Raw genomic sequence first — 20,275 nt, forward strand, 5'->3', positions numbered from 1 at the left:
GCAGGAGTTAATAATTGTCACACAAGTAATGGTCCCCTTCTGCTTGGGTTAAGTTGTTGCTGCTGTAAACACACTTTCTGAATTGACTGTTCCTTTTTGCTGTGGCCCCCCGAGACCCCACCAGCAGTGTCCTTTCAATCAGCCGTCAGCACCGGCTTCCCTGTCGCTCATGTCCCTAACAAATGGATGAAACCCGGAGGTGAAAGCTTCAGCATAAATAATAATGGCTGCTGTGCCTGTCCTGTAAACAATTCACCTGTGGAGTTCTTTTTCATGGCGTTGTTGTTTCTTAATGTCCATCTCTGGTTTTATGTCTTAGACACGAGGAAGAGGAAGGGTTAATGTCTTTTGGAGATCTCTTATGGTGGGTGGGTGGTCCATCACTGGTACCCATACATGTCCGCCAGCCGGCGAAATCGGGGTCCCCATTCATGCAGGTAGTCGTAGTCCTGCTCGCAGTCTTCCTCGGAGGATATGACGGAGCTGAGTGTTCCTGCCACTGACCCCTCTCCCTCGTAGTCATAAATCAGGGCTGTGTCATAAGGAGGGACGCTGGGGTCAGAATCTGCCGCTTGTAGACCCTGAAAGGAAGCAAAAAAAGTGATAGGCGTAAGCCGGCTGTGCGAGGGGCAACGACTTTAGGCCAGAGGGGTCTATACTCACATCGTGAATGAAGTCCGCGATGTCAGATGGCCGCTCGGATGGCCTGCGAGGGTATCGGGGCAGCGTTTGGCTGTACGGAGCATCTCTACGGATAGGAGGCTTCAGCCGAGGAGAGGGAGGAACGGGCAGCTCGGGGTTCCGCAGGCGGTTCATGTCATAGGCATCCTATAACGGGAAAGGGATGTTATTTCATAGCAGTGATGAACACGTGTTTATTGCCCTTGATTGGTACTCTTTACTCCCCCTGTGCAGGCGCCATAGACAGGGACCACTGATGGAAAGGACCCTAGGCTTGGCCCATAATGGCATTCTAGCACCAGGGCCAAGCAGATAGTAATCGATCACATAATGTCCTTAAACCGTTATGTTCTTTAGTATACAAAATTCCTGCTCGTGCTACATATGAAGCAGATCGCTTCCATTAAACAACTGCTTCACATCTAGCACTTTAGGGTAGGGAGTTATGTATAAAAAAAAAAAGTGGTCTTATCACCATAGCAACCAAAGGGAATGGTCCACAGGGGGCAAATTTTCCACATCTTTTTAACCGTGTTTTATTAGCTCAATAATCTCTGGGATGTGCGCACCCGATCTAACGCGGAGTAACTATCCTGTACGCAGCAGCGTTACCTGATCCTCCTCGCCGCCTCCCTGCTCGTTGTAGTTAAGAATGTTGTCCCGCACGTCATCCTCCGAGTCGGACAGGAGACCTTTGTGTCCGGGACTGCTGGAGGCGCAGCGGAACAGCAACAGCAGGAGCGCTAAAACTGTGGAGAACGGTAACGTGATTAAGATGATCGAGCCCAGGTCGGAGTTACAGAGCAGCAAACGGCTTTACACGGACTCTGAGAGCTCTTTCTATGCAACCGCTTACATACGTCTCCTCGCGGGAACATGTCTGCTTCCCGGTTTTAAGGGCTGTCCTTTTAATATTGTCATTTTTAAATTATGAAATAAAAGACTTTGCTTCTGTTATTAAAGGTCAGCGGCTGCTAAATGGTCACAATACGTGTTAATGTGTGAATAGTATGGTGGGTTTAGGAATTAAAGGGACCCGGTACAGGTTGGTGGAGAACACGCCTGTCGTGCACAGATTTGCCTATGGATATGGTCATTTACATGATGAGACCCCTTTAGCGTATGATCTTAAAAGCCATTCTAGGCGGTTAAAGCCCACAGAGACCTCTCGGCGTTTGTACCGGTAGCACAGTGAGAATGGATTGCTGGTGCGTTCCCTCTTTTACACAAATCAAGGAGGCGATAACACCACTGATTCTTCCCTCGCTGAAAAAGGGTCAAGTGGCCCATAGAAGTAAACCCCAGGCAGGGCCTGTATATCATGGTGTACTCACACAGGAGGAGAGCGATGCTGCCCAGGATGATGAGGAGAGCACCCAGGCTTATCCCAGAGCCGTTGCTAAACAGGGCGGCTGCGCCTCCTCTGCAGGTCCCGATATCATCGCACGAACACACCGACACGTTCAGCAGCTGAACCTGATCCAATGGAGGGTCTCCGGAATCCGACACCAACAGCGGCAGCATGTACACCCCCTCCTGCATTTCAGAGAGGAGCTGCAACAGCGCGTGGGTACCTGGAAAGGGAATATTCAAATAAACATACTCAAACACGTATTACGCATCCGCGGCACCCCACCTTCAGTAAACTAGAATGTACCTAGTGCCAGGCATGCTGTATGCATTATATATATATAATGTATATGTATATATATACACACACATACATATATTTGCTCCACCAGACAGCAGTAGCTTTGGTCACGTACCATTGAGGTGGCTGATGGTCCAGTTTTGGGTCAGCTCTGCAAACGACGGATCAAACTGAAACTGGAATGGTTGGGCTTGTGGTTCCATGTCCTCATCGCTGGCGCTGAGCAGGATGCCGTGGGCCGTGTGCGGACTGCTGCAGAGCTCCCTAGAATGCTGCCACAGGACAGGAGCGTGGTCATTCATCTCCAGCACTTCCACCGACAGCGTGCCCGTGGCACTAAGGGGCGGCAAGGCTGTGGAAAGAAACCGGAGGTAAACGGGGTGGACCGATGAACAAGGTCCGTTATGTGCGGCATTATCCGCGAGCGTCTGCGTTATTCCACCCCGTACCGTTATCGCTGGCTGCGATCAGCGCTGTATACCACCCTCTGTGCAGCAACGGAGACTTCCGGTCCAGGGTGTAGCGAGTGCGTATGCGGCCAGAGTGCGGATCCAGCTCCAACCAGTCAGCGGGGTCAGAAACCAGGGAATACCTGCAAGGAAAACATCAACAATATATACGATCAAACGTTATCTGTTACCAAACGCATATCTGAAAGGCCGATACAACTCTATACTACGCCCCGCGCAAAACTAATAGGAGATCAGGGGACACGGCCGATATAGAAACCCCCATCATCCATTTATCAACCAAATCCCCCCCGCACATACTGGCCACACTCAGCATGCACTGATCACTCCCAGATTGCTAAATACCCCGTCTGTAATGTTTGGAGAGAATGGATGACAGGGTCACAGAAATATCGTTCACATTAGTTACGTCATATATGACCAGAACATACAAAATGTGACTAAACGGAGATCCTTTCTGACATTACATTCACATACATACATTCACATACAGCGGGGGCTTGTGTTTTTTGCGCCACTCATCTGGCCTAAGGGTATTAAAACACAAGCTCAAGCCTTACCATAAGATTCACTTTTACCGCATATTAAGCTCACACATGCGCGACCCTATAATAGCAGCTATTGCCCTTAGGAAGGCAGAAGCCCGGCTCACAGAAGTCTACGTAACTCAAACAAATGGACCCGGATATCCGTGTAAGGAAACGTACATACGAACGTATACGTGTCCCGTATGTGTATGTATAGTCACCTGATCTCCTGGGCTTCGGCAGTGTCCGGGTCGATGGCAGAATACACCGTGACCTCGCTCCCCGGTGGAGTGTTCTCTATCACTCTCACCGATTTGGGATTCTGCGGGAAGACGGGGGCTTCATTTATGTTCTTCACAATGACGGTAACGCGAGTCTGGGAGTGCGCGGTCCTGGGGGCTGACGGGCTGAGAGGGGCTTGGTTCTCAGCCGAGACTATTAGATGATGCTGCGCCTTCTCTTCGTAATCCAGGGGCTGGTGACAAAGAACACAGCGGTGATCACAACTATTAGAAATCTCTCCAAAATCCCCAGAAATGCTTTTTAAAATAAGCACACTACACCTTTTACCAAACGACTTTAAAATAAACGGCGTGTTTGTCTTTCTGTTACAGAGAGATAGATCAATGTTTTATACCCGACAGACAGACAGACAGACAGACAGCACTCTGTATAGTATGTTCTCACTAACATAACACACTATAAGTGTTATAAAGCTTAGCAGGTTGTATATGTGTAGCTCCCTTAAATTACCTTGACAACAGATAAGATTCCCTGATTGGTCTGAGGATCGGTACGTATGGAGAATGCCCCCCGAGGGTCTCCCCCTACGATAGAGAAACGTGCGTTCCAGTTGGAGGACAGAGGGAGATCCTTGTCGGTCACATTCATTCTTCCGATGTCCAATCCGCTGCAGTGTTCCGGAACCTCCATGACGATCTTGGGGAGCAGAAAACACAAATGAGGGGCTCATGTTTCATTTCTATCAGAGGTTTCTTGAGTAAAGTACATAAACCTGCGCTGTCGGGGAGAATCCCGAGAACCGGTTATAAACATACATACATGCGCTTACCTCATCCTGCGTGAATTCAGGAGGGTGGTCATTGACGTCACCGATGGTTATGACAGCCTTGGCAGTGGTGGCAAGTCCCTGCCCAAACATATCAGCCACCTGTATGGTCAAGTTGTACGATCCCACCACCTGGAGGAGAACACGGACTTAGTTCAGAGGCAAAGCGCCATAACTTGCCAGCGTCTCATTCGCAACAATGCGGCCCTTTCCGGCCCCCTGTGCCATGGGATGGGATTTAATTAGAATGAATACCTCTCTGTCCAGTCCCACTTGGACAGTCCTGATCTCCCCCGTCTCCTGGTTGATGCTGAACATCTCTGGAGCATCCTGCTGTATGATGGAATACCTCAGCACGGCATTGTCCGTCTCCGGGTCATCTGCATCCGTGGCTTCCACTGTCATAACAAGAGTTCCTGGGCAAACGGAGGATAGAGGAGAAGCAAATGACTCCATGCCGTGGTACTTCCCCCCCAAACCCGGGATCCCTGTACTCCTAGGTTACCCCTAATTACCCGGTACGGCTCCTTCCAACACATGTCCATGGAATACTCTTTGTGAAAAGACTGGACGGTTATCATTCTGGTCGATCACCACGATCTCCAGGTCGGTGGGTTCCTCCAGGGTCACCCCTCCGCTATCCACGGCAAACGCACGGAGCTGCCAGAGAAAGGCGTTCGGATGGGTCAACAGAAAATCACAAAGAAATGAAGAGAGGCGGCATCGGTGAAGCCGTGATGGCCGGCGGTTTGCTACTCTAAAGAGATGGCGCCTCCTATAGAGAACATACAAGCCATAGATAAGCATCCAGGGGGAGAGAAGATGGACTGAGATGTGGATGTTAGGAGCCCGGTCTGCTGCGATGGGCTAATACCTCACAGCTATGACCCGACTGAAATGATCTGCATGCCATGGCCTTGCCGATACCTGCGCAGTGCGCTCTCCAATAAGAGTGCTAAGTGGCAAAGTGTACTCGAGTTATTACTGTGGGATACACTTTAAAGATGAGATATTTCACATCTCCTTGTTATAAAATCCAGGAATACAGGGCTGGATCCAGGCTAAGCGGCAGAGCAGAGCATGCGCTGCTAGACTCGACAAGCATAGCGGCCGGTGGCCACCCAATACCATGAATGAATGGAAAGAATGTTATGGTACTATGTGGCGTGTTACCCAGAGGCCGCGTGTAACCGTCACGGTATGTACCGAGTATCATCATACCTTGAAGCGCTTGGTCTTCTCTCGATCCAGCACAGCGTTGAGGTTCACAGCCCCTGTGATTTTGTTGATAGAGAAGATTCCCTTGGGCTCCTCATCCACGCCAGCGCCCTTGATACTGTATATCACCTTGCCAAGGTGCTGCTTGTCTGACTTAATCTGAGATAGAGAAACCGAGGTCAGAGCTGGGGTATCGCATTCACGGCAGGCAGGCCTGTATGTACTGATCCGATACGGTATGGTTGTAACACCTGTGTGCCGAATCGTGTGCAAAACACTAGTATGTGTAACACTAGCAAACACGAGCACATGTAACGTGTGCCACTCCAGTGTGTCCACTAGGCGGCAGTATAATCATCTCAATCCGCAAAACCAAATCAGACCCTCCGGATTCGGACAAGAAAAGCCAAACGGGTATCACAGCGATACAACAAGAGCTGCAATGTTTGGCCCTACGCTGTCCCAAAGGTTAGTCGTAAAAACAAACGCCGCAGTTTTAACTGGCTGGGAGTGATGGGAGTTCTCTAAAACACGATTTAACTCTACAGATGTAAACACCATGCACACGGGTGCCATTCCAAATAAATCCCCCCATCCTCCCTCATCGCCATCCACAGACCCTCCCTGTAAGTAGCGCCGCACACTACTCATCACACCATTTAAGTGGCATTTATGACATACCTGCACGAGTACCGTGGGGATGTTCTTATTGTTCTCAGGAACGCTGATTACGGGAATCACCCAGGCTCTTTTAACCCTCTGAATGCCACCGATCCTGAGGCTTCGCTCTCTCCATAGGTATAGCACAGAGGTATCCTTGTCGGGGGATTCTTGTACGGCCATACAGAGGACCTGCAGGAGAAAGAAATACAAACTGAAAACCGCCATTTCTTTGTATAAACCTTGCAATAAACCCCGAGGTGACCCCGAACACTGAGATTAAAGACCCGTCCCTAACAGCTTTCGTAGAGAAATATTTTTTAGAGCAGCAGATACCATTCAGGCCCCGGTATCAGCAGCCATTTGGCGTAGGAATGCAGGGCAGCAAATGGCCCTTTGTGTGGACACGTGGGTCAGGGGCAAGCAACCCATCCCCATCAAGAGGTCACAAGCTTCGGCAGAGTACATGGCAACTGCACAAACACATGGATCAAAACCTAAGTAACCCCTTGGGCTGCAAGCATTTAAACAGGTGTCCCCAGATCACGTCTCCGGACTTTATCTATAATCCTCCCCCAGACAGCCTGCAAGCATCATACTTTCTATACATACAGACACGCACGCACTACTGTACACGCTAACACTCCGTGTTATTACCTGATCCCAGACCTATTTTACTTTGTATTATTTAACCCTCCAGTTCTTGTAAAATGTACTTGGTATGTCAGTTTCTAATTCCATTATGGCTGCCCGATGCATTTTACACATAGATCACATGCCTGAAATGTATAGATTTTATGCTAATTTAAACTCTTTCCCCAAGGGACTTTACACCGAGAGACTCAGGACTAAGAACATGTCAGATTTCAATAAACTCCTAGAGTAAAGAGACATACAGCCCAAACGTGTTGTTTTTCTAAAGTGTTTGTGCCGATGGCCGTAATTGATTATCCAGCTGGACGGAGGGGGATGGAAGGAACTGGGGATTAACGTGAATTGAGCGTTCCCCCGTGACCCAGACGGTGCCAGCTGTTGCCCCTCTCCCCACCTATAAAGTGTATGATCATATTACCAAAGTACCAGCAATCCACCCCATTCCTAAACACAAAAGGGCTGGGGAGCAGCGAAACAACAACAACAACAACTCGTACATCTACTTAATAATATATACAGTATATAACATATTTAATATCAACATACGTCTCATGTACTATATGTGGTTAGAGGAAATATTACTAGATTATCGTTAGAAAGGTCGTCAGGCGGCCATTGATGAATTGACTCTATTCACAGAGAGCGGAGTCGGGTTTATTAATACTTTCCATTAAGTTCTCGCCAATGAAAGTGATTCCAGGCAGAGTTTATGCATGCGCCGATGATATATTCCTCCATTTAGTTATTCAGATATTATTATAATTGGCATTTCTCTGGTCGCGGGGAGGTAATAAACACGTTCCGGGATAAAACGCTTCATATGCTCTCATCATTCCCGCACTGTTGGATGTAGATATTATAAACAGAACGAATGAGACGGGGCGCTCGGCCCAAATCACCGCGCTAAATATACTTAACCTCCCAGAAACCCTGAAATCCTTCCCACCGTGTTTCTTAGTAAATACATCTGACTGCTGGTATACTCAGCGCAGTGCGTCTCACGCGGGGTGGGATACTGTGCCATGTATATATTTATTGATATATATATAGTATTTTGGCTTTTTTATGGCTGTTTATCTGTATTTGCATTTGAAGAGAGGACCCCTAACCCTCCGCACTCTCCCCAACAACCGCCTACAAGGTTATCCCACCACGAGAAGGGGAACCTGCGCACGTCTGCTCGCTGCCCTCCCCAGGCACTGGATGATGGGGAACGGCAGAGGGGTGGGTGCTGGAAACGTGATTAGATGTTAAGGAGAATTTTCCCAGGGCCGGTGCCAAGGAGTCCGGAATAGACTCGCTTCTATCACTCGCCGCGTATGATCTACGTACAGATGTCTGGGAATGTGCACAGTGTGGGGACGTTAAACATGGCCGGCAAAGCTTTAAATAAACACAGCGGCTCTGTGTGCCGAGCCCAATGTCCAACCCGTGAGTCCCACAAACACGGAACATGTATTCTAGAAGACTTCCCACCACGAGACCACAAATACATAACTCCATGTTAACAGGTAAAAGCTCTGAGCCCGCTAACCCTCACATACGGTATATATGGGGTGGGGATGTCTCGTCACTCAGACTTAAACCTCTTTGTATTTCTGTGCCATGTAAGTACAGAGATTTCATGGATCTGACGGCATCACTCAGACCTGCGCAGGGGCTTCTCAGACGCCTTCTTCTTGGGCTATGCTAAAAATTTCCAGCTGTCGCTCAGCCATTTGTACGGCTTTGTTGGATGGATCACCGTGGGAGAAGAAGGAGGGCGGCATTGAGGGATAGGAAGGAGGGCGGCATTGAGGGATAGGAAGGAGGGCGGCATTGAGGGATAGGAAGGAGGGCGGCACTGAGGGATAGGAAGGCGTTGGTATCACAAAAAAGATGGGACAAAAAATCTGTGTTGAACCCTAAATAATGTTCCATTTCCAACATATAATAAAAACCCACGTCAGAGGTGTTCTTGTCAGGGTTGAAACCTCTCTAACAGCCCCAGACCCTTACGAGTGTCACTCCACACTTCCACAAGTCGTCCAACTCAAGCCAAACTGGCCTCACTAAGTTGGCATTCAGCGGACAGAGAGATTCCTCTCCGAGGAACGCCGTATCATGGCTGTCCACCTACATCTTCTCGGTAAATTGGTCTCAGCTACCCAGCTTTATACTATAGTAAGTGTGAAAAGTGAGCTAAACAAATACAACAACGGCTACCGAGATACCCAAGAACACAAAACAAGCACCCAACGAGGTACGGACTTCATGGGACATGGCATCTTCTGGGACGTGTCATCTTCTGGGACGTGTCATCTTCTGGGACATGGCATCTTCTGGGACATGTCATCTTCTGGGACATGGCATCTTCATGGGACATGTCATCTTCTGGGACGTGTCATCTTCTGGGACATGGCATCTTCTGGGACATGGCATCTTCTGGGACGTGTCATCTTCTGGGACATGGCATCTTCTGGGACGTGTCATCTTCTGGGACATGGCATCTTCATAGGACATGTCATCTTCTGGGACGTGTCATCTTCTGGGACATGGCATCTTCTGGGACGTGGCATCTTCTGGGACGTGGCATCAGCTGGGACGTGGCATTGGCTGGGACGTGGCATCTGCTGGGACGTGTCACCCCGATGTGGTTGTGCGCCACATTTTTTAATCAAGTTACATGTGTGTGGTTATAGCTTAAATGGGCTCACATAGCAGGACAACACAAGATAGATCAATTGATCCCAAGACATAGTTACATAGTAAATAAGGTTGAAAAAAGACCTAAGTCCATCAAGTTCAACCCTTCTACCTAACCTTCCTACTCTTGATCCAAAAGAAGGCCAAAAAAAAACCCTAACGAAGACGCGTGTATCACATTCTGGGGACCAACCAAATGGATCTCGTAACCATGCCAATTGGAAAGATGTAAAGAAGACGTGCTGTTAGGGAGGCAGTAAAATCAGCACGTGGATACCTGGCATATTCCGCATGCCCGAGAGTCCGATACCCGTTACATTCCTTTAGGAGACCGAGCCCTCCTGTTCATACAGAGAGAATGCAGCGGCCCTAAATCCGACCCACGTCTAAATGGAGACACATTTGGTCCTTGCTGACTCACAAACAGCACATTCCTGGCATTACAAGCCCGTTCCACATTCCTCAAGTCAGGGATTGTGAGAAAAGCGGGACTGTCGTGGAAACCTGGCACAGTTGGCAGCTATGTTTCTGATTTGCCACCTATCCTTTACATTGCTTTGAGATGAGATGGTGACCCCAGGCCTGGATGAAGGGGTTAAGCTGGCAATATGATGCTATGATTACATTAAATTATAACGGGCAGCTGTTATTTCCACATATAGACGTGGGTGTAGTAACGGGTGCCCAGCGACCGCTGTCCTGCCATAATCCTGCCGCAGATTTTTCTAATGGGATGGGTGGACATCGCCTGTGACCGGCGTCTCTGTGCTTAGCGAATCTACCCCTAAGCGGAGCTTCACCCACAGAGGCGCCATTAGCTGCCACTGCTGTCATATTGTCCCATCATATAGATCTACTGGATTCCGTGGATCACGTGATCTGCAGCCATCAGTGAAAGCCGTGAACAGAGGTCCGCGTTCAGCAAGGGATTCTGGGTAAGGATATCACGATCCATACTCATCTTCCATCACCTATATCCTGCCATCCTCATCAATCACCTACGATTCACTCACTTCAGAATCAAGAAAAGGCTTGGCGCTCTATAACTACCATAACACTCAGCCAGCCAACTCCCGACACATACAAACAAATACAAAGAGCAGATACCGAGGGCAGAAAAGAAAGCGGCTATTAAACACCCCACGCGGCCCCGGCTCCACTTCACAGGGGAAACACCAGCCGAGAGCTTATTAACCCCGTGAGACATCACACATGGCAAAAGGGGTCGGCTGCTTCCTCCAGACAACTTCAAATACAACAATAACGCCGGAGGGGTAACAGGCGTTTAAGAGTTAAAGTCAGGGTGGGGAGAAATAAGCGCAGATAGATACACTGGAAATGATGCACTGGAAATGATGCTTAATAATTTGTGTTGCTTCTTTCCTCGGATTAAAATTAAGGCTAAATCCTCCAGAATGCGCAGGCGCAGTGGTTTCCATGGTGACTGCCCCACATTAAGAAATGTGCCAATATATTAAAAGGAATCAGAATGTACTAAAAGGGTGCAAGGCTTATCGCCCTATTCCCCGAAAGCCTTAATATACCATACGTAAAACGCGTATAAATGCGGCCCCTGCGATCAGGTAGGTTTTTTTACATTTTAATCGTTTTTGGCTGGATACTCTGCCCCCCCCCCCGGCCGCTCAATTAGAATCTTTTCAAATCGCGGTTTATAATCGCTGCAGAAACAAGGAAATAACACAAGGACTGGGCTGTCCCAATGACCCGGGATTACCCGAGACTTAATGACTTTCACAGACGCACTCGTAAAATACCCTCAACCATGTTTGGGGCGACATGTACAGCTTGGGATAGAGACGAGACCCCATCGCCCAAAAGAGACGTTAACAAATTGTTCTTCACAGGAGATGGTGGGAATTATATATATTATATTATAATTATATTTTATATATATATATATACATATTAAAGGGTGGTACATTCGTGGAGCAGTCTTTCAGCAGAGGTGGTGGGATCCCATACACAGAGGGCGTGGGACAATATCTGGGGCTTTCCCGGGCAGGAGATTAAAAGAACAATTTTGGCTGCATTTTTTAAACTGGGGACTGTGAGACTTGACGTTTTTATTTTTATTTCACAATAAGATCATATTTTCCTTTAAAAGGTTTAATTGAGCTACGGAGGGCTAATTTCCCACGTAAAGTCATACTGTCCTATTTTATAGCACATGGATTCGATGTCAGAGGCTGTTACTTTTTTTGTAAATAAATAAATACAATAATGTTCTGGGGCCAAAACAAAGAATGTATCAACTCGGATAAAACCAACCCAAGACCATTCAACTCAACTCAACATAAAGCCGGCGGTAACACAGTGAGGGGAATAATAGATTTTCTATCTCAGAGAGATAAAGTGAAAGGTGGCTGCAGGAGGTGGTTTGGGGGTCTGGTCTCTTACCTGACACAGGATGGGCATCAGGAAGCACATGGTGAGTGGGATACTGCTCCCCATCTTGGCAGGGACGAGGGTCTCTCTGTGCGAAGGGAAGAGGGTCTCTCTGTGCGATGGGACGAGGGTCTCTCGGTGCGACGGGACGAGGGTCTCTCGGTGCGACGGGACGAGGGTCTCTCGGTGCGACCGGGCGAGGGTCTCTCGGTGTGACGGGGCGAGGGTCTCTCTGTGTGATGGGACGAGGGTCTCTCTGTGGGACGGGGCGAGGGTCTGTGTGTCTCCGCCTCTGTCACTGGGTCCCACTCCGGCAATGACTGACAGCACAAGTGTTCAGAGAGTAAAGTGAAACTTTACTCCACTGTGGGGTGGGAGGGGGAAATCACAGGGGGCTAGGAGGGGGGGCCGCAGGCTGGGAGAGGGGGTCCGTGCAGCTGTGCTTATTACACAGAGACTACGCTGTTCAAGGTCACTTACCCACCTCCGAACCCCTGTGCGTCTGATACTGAGACACTGGCATGTCCACTCGGACCCACTACAAAAGCCACCTGTCTCCCTTTAGCCTTTTATTTTGTGAGTTGAGGGGCACCCTATTGAGACAGTTTTTAACCATTTATGTGCCAGGTGGCCAAACAGGGCATGGAGAATCAATTATTTATAACACATCGGGAATGCATGAGCAACACAGCGTAACCCCCGCAGGACCGGGGCAGATACAGTACATCTCCGACGGAGCAAAAGGAGCGTAGGGCACCCGGCCGGTGTATATAGAAGAAGAGACGGCGTGCGGGTGATTCCGTACGTCAGAAATGAGACCAAAAGCCTAAAAAAGGCCATTAAAGGATGCGTTTCATAGATTTAGAAAGGTGGGCAGGTAGCGAATGGCATCACCATGTAGGTGGGCAGAGAAATTGGTGCCAACGGCAAGTGCTAGGTAGGGGATCCAGCCCAAGCCATGTGTGTCGGGAATAATTCTAAGCAAACTTTTATTTTATTTCTAAGTGGAGATCACAAGACTTTGTGGGGTAAAGGAAGAAGAGAATGGCTTCCGGGATGACCCAATAAGCAGTAGATATACAGAGCACCATATAGCGGAGACGATTAAAAGGAGACGCCAAAGACTTATTTGGGAAGTTGAGATGTAAGAGAGATGAGCGCTTGTCACGGGCAACTTTCCCTCTGGGAAAAGATCAATCAACGAGTATTATCAGATCGTAAAAGGATCCCAAACTCCAGCTCGTTAACACAATCCGATCGAGACAATGGATCTATCCTTCCGTTATAAAGATGCCAAACCTCCTCGAAGGCACCACGCCGAGGAAACGTAACTAATAAAGGACATTAAAACACAGCACAAGCCTGCGAGGAGGGCAGAATTTAACTGCACCCTTCAGCACTGAGCTACGAGGGGTAAAAGCTCTGCTCTTCCATTCTGACGGCAGATAACATGTTCAGATGCTATCCAGAACATACGCAGGACTCCACCAAGACATACAGATGATATCACCAAGGATAGCACTTTTTAGCCTGTTCATTTAACCCTATCTGGGCTGGAAGGCATGGGCTTAGTTTATAAATGCACCGTGTTTCTCTGTTCTTTTCTCTGTTAAAAGGATCCTCGCGCTGGTCCGGTGTCTCTCCTGCCGCGGCTTTCTCTAATACTGACGGAATTACGCATATGGAGGCATGAGGTCCAGACAGCTGTATTCCGTGACTCACGATCCCCAGCTGCCGAGACATCCAGGAGATAAACATTACGAGGACAGGAATACAGCTCGATGTGCGAGCCGCAAACCCTTAATGCATCCAACAGGACCGCGCTTAAAGGTGCATCGGTACGCAGAGCGTTCGGGGATTCGGTTATTCAGACACAACCGTGCTTGTGCGTTCCTTGGTACCAGGACTCAGTTACTGGATTAGGTTCAGACTGCACATATGATGTAATGGCTGAAACAATAGGGTCTGGGGTTACAGCATACTCTCTATACCACACAGAAACACCAAAAGAGCTCCAGTTTCATAAATGAAATACAGGAACGTATCTGCTGATAGCTGCTGCTGTATTATAATATAGCTTGTAATATAACCCATTTGTCTACAGCCGTCCTAAGCCTAGGCGTATAATCAGCCTAGTGCATAAAACTCCATACATACCTAGACGGACAGATATCTCATCTCACCACAAGGTGGCAGCAGAACACCATTCAACCCACACTGGGCTTTATTCACTAAAGGGAGAGTCGTGCTTTTAACTCTGTCCCTTCACTACTCATTATGAATGCAGGAGGTTTCTTTAGCAAGAAGGACTGGTCTTACTCTGTATAAGGCATAATTCAATGTGTAATGGGTTCAATATACATTACACAGGGCCAGCCAAGCTCTTCATAATGTTTATGGAAGTCCAGGAGCTAAATCAAACCCTCCTGTCAACTCTCCCTTTAGTGAATAGAGCTCATCGAGTGATATTCACTGAATCAATAATTTACAGAACTGATCATGTCTTCTCCCTGTATACATTATTCAGGGCCAGTATCTGAGACACCAGAGCTGACCCGTCACAATGCAGTGAAGGTGGGGCGTTGAGATGTTTAGCCGGGTAAAGGGCGGCTGTTATTCCCCGGGTAAAGTGCGGCTGTTATTCCCCGGGTAAAGTGCGGCTGTTATTACCCGGGTAAAGTGCGGCTGTTATTACCCGGGTAAAGTGCGGCTGTTATTACCCGGGTAAAGTGCGGCTGTTATTACCCGGGTAAAGTGCAGCTGTTATTACCCGGGTAAAGTGCGGCTGTTATTACCCGGGTAAAGTGCGGCTGTTATTACCCGGGTAAAGTGCGGCTGTTATTACCCGGGTAAAGTGCGGCTGTTATTACCCGGGTAAAGGGCGGCTGTTATTCCCCGGGTAAAGGGCGGCTGTTATTCCCCGGGTAAAGTGCGGCTGTTATTACCCGGGTAAAGGGCGGCTGTTATTCCCCGGGTAAAGTGCGGCTGTTATTACCCGGGTAAAGGGCGGCTGTTATTCCCCGGGTAAAGGGCGGCTGTTATTCCCCGGGTAAAGTGCGGCTGTTATTACCCGGGTAAAGCGCGGCTGTTATTACCCAGGTAAAGCGCGGCTGTTATTACCCGGGTAAAGTGCGGCTGTTATTACCCGGGTCCCCGGATACATTTCATGTCTTGCTGTTACACTGTATCACAATGTATTTCTCTTATTCTAGTCACAGATTTGTATCAATAAGGAAGCAGAAGGCAGAGACTTTCTTTGCGGTTTCTGCGGGGTAACTTGGCAGTAACGCTATGTGGAGCCTGATGCAGGCACGGCGTGTAACGCGAGGCGGTATACGCGGTGCCGGGTATGTGCACATATGTCTGCGCGGGGCCGGGCTGCTGCGGCTGGCCCCCTGGCTCTGGCTGTCAGAGCTCATACAGTCACATGCGCTGTAACACGCGGTGCGCCCGCAGGCTGTGCCACGCTGTCAGCACACATATGCTCAGCTCGTGTCACAGGAGCCGGGGTGTGAGGCAGATCCTGCGCACCACCTGCCTGGCTGCTCCCCACATCTCTGGAGTCATCTCAAGCCAGAGGAACCAAGGGAGACCCCAGATTATTGGGAACCACCGCATGTTATCTACACACAACAGGGTATTATACCGAGGGGCAGGTTCCTCTAGCTGCCCGAAGCTCACCATTGGGCCCACAGCAGCCCAATGGTGATGTGGTGTATGACGGGCAGGTAGAGCAGCGGGTATCTGTAGGACGCGCAGGCAGAGCAGCGGGTATCTGTAGGATGAGCAGGCAGAGCAGCGGGTATCTGTAGGACGCGTAGGCAGAGCAGCGGGTATCTGTAGGACGCGCAGGCAGAGCAGCGGGTATCTGCAGGACGCGCAGGCAGAGCAGCGGGTATCTGCAGGACACGCAGGCAGAGCAGCGGGTATCTGTAGGATGCGCAGGCAGAGCAGCGGGTATCTGCAGGACACGCAGGCAGAGCAGCGGGTATCTGTAGGACGCGCAGGCAGAGCAGCGGGTATCTGCAGGACACGCAGGCAGAGCAGCGAGTATCTGTAGGACGCGCAGGCAGAGCAGCGGGTATCTGTAGGACGAGCAGGCAGAGCAGCGGGTATCTGTAGGACGCGCAGGCAGAGCAGCGGGTATCTGTAGGACGAGCAGGCAGAGCAGCGGGTATCTGTAGGACGCGCAGGCAGAGCAGCGGGTATGTGTAGCAGCCAGCAGGGGGGGGCCACTGAGCTGGGACATGTAGTATTTGGTGGACATGGGCCGACAGCTTGGAGGACCTGCACAATCGCTGTGTGGCTGCCAGTGCTGTAGCGGTGTACACAGAGCAGAGTACGCACAATGTGCTGATGATACTATAACACAGTTCAGGAAGAACACACTGCCACCAAAAATGAAAAGACCTCCACATCGCTACGACCATGCGAGTCACTGCTACCAACAGACCACCAGATATCAGCACAGAAATCCCCCCTGACTATCACCCCGACCACCAGGATCACAGCCCGCATTCCTAGCCTGTATGCCACCAAGCCGCTGAATCTCCTTCACCGTCACTTTGTGACTTTTCGCTGTCTCTGTGCCCTTGATGAATGTCACCGAGCCGTCTGAACATCGTGACGAGAGACAACTTTCTGCTCCAACGCTCTTCACTCCCCGCTGTGCGCTTCACATCACTGCGGATCCCGCCGGCGCCCCCTCTCCGCTCACCAGTGACCCCGCTGCTGCCGTCCGGCGGGATGGGGGCAGCTGAGCAGATGTTGGCTGCCAGGGGCACTCTCAGCCCCGGGAACGGCCACTTCACATCACGCCAGCGCAGCACAAAGCATATTCTCTGCGTCCTCCACACCAGCTGAAGGATTCACGCGGCCCTGGGCCCGGATCCCCCGGGGAAGAGACACCAGCGTGCCTTACTACTTAAAATTACGGAAATGCCATCGCTTATATGCGGATCAAACAGAAGGAGAAGCAAAACGAGGATAGAGGAGGCAGAACTAGTCCTAGGGAGCCACAAACGGGGCGACGTCTGGGGTCATTACGGAAAGTTAGTAATGGCGCTGGACAGGAAAAGTGACGGTTTTAGCTTAATAGGATTCCTGATTGTGATAAATCTGCTTCCGTTTCTCCCAGTTATCCTCTAAAGGTCAGGCTTAGGGATAAAACCTTTTAATGGCTGCACTGTCCAGTAAGAGACAGCATCTGGGGGGGGGGATTTATTTAAGGACGTGAAGATGGAATTCGGGGACATAGCGCCGCACCCGGCTTCTCATAAGCCTGCCGCGTATAGCGTGAGTGGGGAACATCCAAAGAGCTAAGCCGCGATTATAAAACACAATATTCTGATTTCTGCCGAGCCACAGATATCTTTGATCTCCATGTTTTTGTGAAGTTCGGCTCCTTCGACGGCTCTGGGCTTCTCAGATAAATGGGTTAGACAGAGATTCTGTACAAAGGCTTCTTGAAGGTCACGAAGGCGTTTGGCAAGGTCGCTACGGGTAAAGCTCTTTGAGAGGGGAGCATCTCGAGCTTGTGGCCACGTAGGGATCTTTAAGTAATCAATGTACGCTCCGTGTTTGTCTTGTGGTCATGGAGGGTCACCGAGGGGGTGATAAGGCGCTGGTCCGGTGCCCACGCTGGGTATAAGCCCTGGATGGCAGCTTGTGCCATAAAAGTAGTGTTTCAGGGAGGGGGTTCTCAGGGGGAGCGGCAGACGCACGCTGCCAGGGGAAGGATCGTGTGAGGATAGGACGAGCCGCGTATATAGCGGCAATAAAACCAGCGGAGCCTGGAATTTTTATCTGGCAATAAAAGATAATGTCTGCAATAAAGAAACTCGCAAGCCCAGCACCCTCAGGCGTGCATTCCTCCGTCTGCCGATCGCTGCAGACACAGCACGGGCACGGCGACGGGCACGCGGGGGGCTTCACGTCACAAAGCACGGAGAATGCAGGGTTAGGACACAGAGAGCTCGGCATTAAAAGCAGGACACTGTTTCTATAGCGATGGCACCATTTCTACCCATTGGCGCCGAGGTTGTGGTGTACATGTAACTCCCACCTAGCCCTTATACATGCCGGGTGAGGAAGGAGGGCTTATGGGGTCTCCAGTGACACAGGTCTGACCAGGCGCTGCATTAACAGGTTAAAGGTCCGGCATTTACACGCGCGGCACCGGCTGCGTGCGAGGCGTGAGATCTGGCATCACGAGGGAGTCCGCGCTGCGCCGCCGCAGGAAGGGCGCCCCATTGTTTGAAGCACTTATTGTGAGTATGAAGCCTGGCAGGCTGTAATGAAGTTGGCTGATGGCTTAATCGCCTGCAGCCATTAGCGGGTAATTGAATGCTTGGGTATTCCATGTATGATGTGGCTGCCAGATTCGAACGTGCGCCGAAAGTGAATAAAAATTAGGAAAAAAGGGGGAACCGCACAAAAATATACACAGGAAGGACCAAGAACCCGGAGAGAGCGAGCGAGAGAGAGAGGGGGGCAAAGACTGAGACGAGGTGGCAATAATGTTACTGGGAGCGCCCGGGAATAGACGGATATCTTTGATTTTAGCCTTTAATCAAACAAAATAAAGAGCGAATGTTTAAGAATGCCAATAAAGCACAGAAAATCACACGTCTCCGGCCCCAGAGCGGAAACGCATCCACGGCCCTCGGAATCAGGACTTTGATGGAACCTGTGAATTATCACAGTCTCTTACTATGTGGATTATGGATGTATTGGCCCCTAGGTGGGTTTGGCGTGTCACCGGCCTCGTGGCTAGGTCAGGAGGCTAATTGCAGAAAAAAAAACGGCCATGTGTTCCCACTCAGAGCCCCATTTATCAAACCAATTCCTCTGGAATTTTATTAACGATTTGGCCTCCGCTCTCCCACCTCCCCCTCCGTCCAGACCCTCCGCTCTCCCTCTCTCATTACCCACGGCTGGACTGGCCCAGAGATAGATCGTTAGCGGGCGGCCAGCTATTTATTCCCTGCTGGGCCCTGCCTGTCATGGCGAGAGTTATGAATGGGCCCGTGCGCTCTGTATTGATCGGGGCTGCCAGGAGATGTCACTGGAATCGGGGACATGCCAGAGAAAACGGCCCTGTCGTTAACCCTTCTCTGCCCAGGCCGCTGGTGTACAGTTACGCTGCGCTGCATAGTATAACAATGCCCTTCTCTGCTGGGGGTCATGATATATATATATATATATATATATATATATCTTATTAACACGTCCGCTATTGCTCTGTAACTCCGGATGGAATGACGGTATGACCGCAGCACTGGATATTGTTCTATGCTTCTTTGTGTACAGCTATGCAAGAGGTTAAACCCTCTATGACTCCCGGTGTGATCACAGCGCTGCGCACGTATATAACATATCTGATTTTCTCAACTTACTACCAAATATCATTCCTTTGCATTTCATATTGGATACGCCTAATTATCACATTCATTACGTACATCTAAGAAAAAAACGAAACATAAAACAAACCCTATGGTGAGCGATGTCACTTCTCTCTGACATCATCGCTCTCCAACTAGGTAGAAAATCCTTTGGGCCAGTCATTTTTTTGGGGTGTTTAAGTGCAGCCATCACCCCTCGGGTTATGTTATCATTCATTGGCAGGGAGATTACATTTATTAGTTTTGGCTATTTTCGCAATGCCGGGTGTAGCGGGGTCTAGTTTATGCGTTATTATCAGTTCACCTGTGCCAAGCTCAGCTCCTTTCTTCTACCTTTACTCAGGTAGCTGTCAGAGGCAGAAGAAATCACAGAGATGGGTACAGATGGATGGCCATTCACTGTGGCGAGAACTTAGGAATTCATTGCCAGTAAGCGGACGCCCCCAGAGCTATTCACGGCTCAAAGCTGTGAACGGATGCTCAGGTGATCCCAGGTCACTAACGGTATTATTATCACGCAGGTTAGATAAATGTTAGGTGAGCTTACTGTCCGCAGCACCCATCTTCTTCTTTCAGCCTCCTATGGCTCTCCTGGGGTCATTCAGTCCTTAAGTACGCGGACGAGGTTGTGCAGATACCCAGATTAAACGTCTCCGCTCATACACCTGCTAAAGACAAACCTACTGCATGTTATATACACAGTGCGTAAAGAGCCATACAGATGCGGAGCAAACGGCGGTAACGTTCCCCCAACGAAGAACTTTGAAACAAAACAGTTCTTTATGAATAAGGCGCAATGATACAGAGGATCCTTCCAGTAATAACATCAGATTGCCCTGCGTGCAGACATG

The 20,275-nt window shown here is 49.7% G+C and overlaps 1 protein-coding gene across 2 annotated transcripts; it reads right to left on the reverse strand.

Moving 5' to 3' along the window:
• Window positions 1-275: 275 nt before the first annotated feature.
• On the reverse strand, window positions 276-20,170 carry CDH15 (cadherin 15). Of its 2 annotated transcripts, none has more exons than XM_053449192.1 (14): window positions 19,972-20,170; window positions 6,298-6,468; window positions 5,620-5,775; window positions 4,914-5,058; window positions 4,654-4,814; window positions 4,402-4,530; window positions 4,083-4,268; window positions 3,551-3,804; window positions 2,782-2,924; window positions 2,448-2,684; window positions 2,016-2,255; window positions 1,294-1,430; window positions 664-828; window positions 276-581 (listed from the first exon to the last, which is right to left on the reverse strand). In XM_053449192.1, exons 2-14 carry the CDS (start codon window positions 6,457-6,459, stop codon window positions 381-383), a joined length of 2,316 nt encoding a protein of 771 aa, XP_053305167.1. In that variant the 5' UTR covers window positions 6,460-6,468; window positions 19,972-20,170; the 3' UTR covers window positions 276-380. The 2 variants fall into 2 exon arrangements, with proteins under 2 accessions (XP_053305167.1, XP_053305166.1); XM_053449191.1 differs by lacking the exon at window positions 19,972-20,170 and adding an exon at window positions 12,034-12,212.
• Between the last annotated feature and the right edge of the window lie 105 nt (window positions 20,171-20,275).

The sequence above is a fragment of the Spea bombifrons genome, chromosome 10 (genome assembly GCF_027358695.1).
Source record: "Spea bombifrons isolate aSpeBom1 chromosome 10, aSpeBom1.2.pri, whole genome shotgun sequence".
Taxonomy (NCBI): Eukaryota; Metazoa; Chordata; class Amphibia; order Anura; family Pelobatidae; genus Spea; species Spea bombifrons.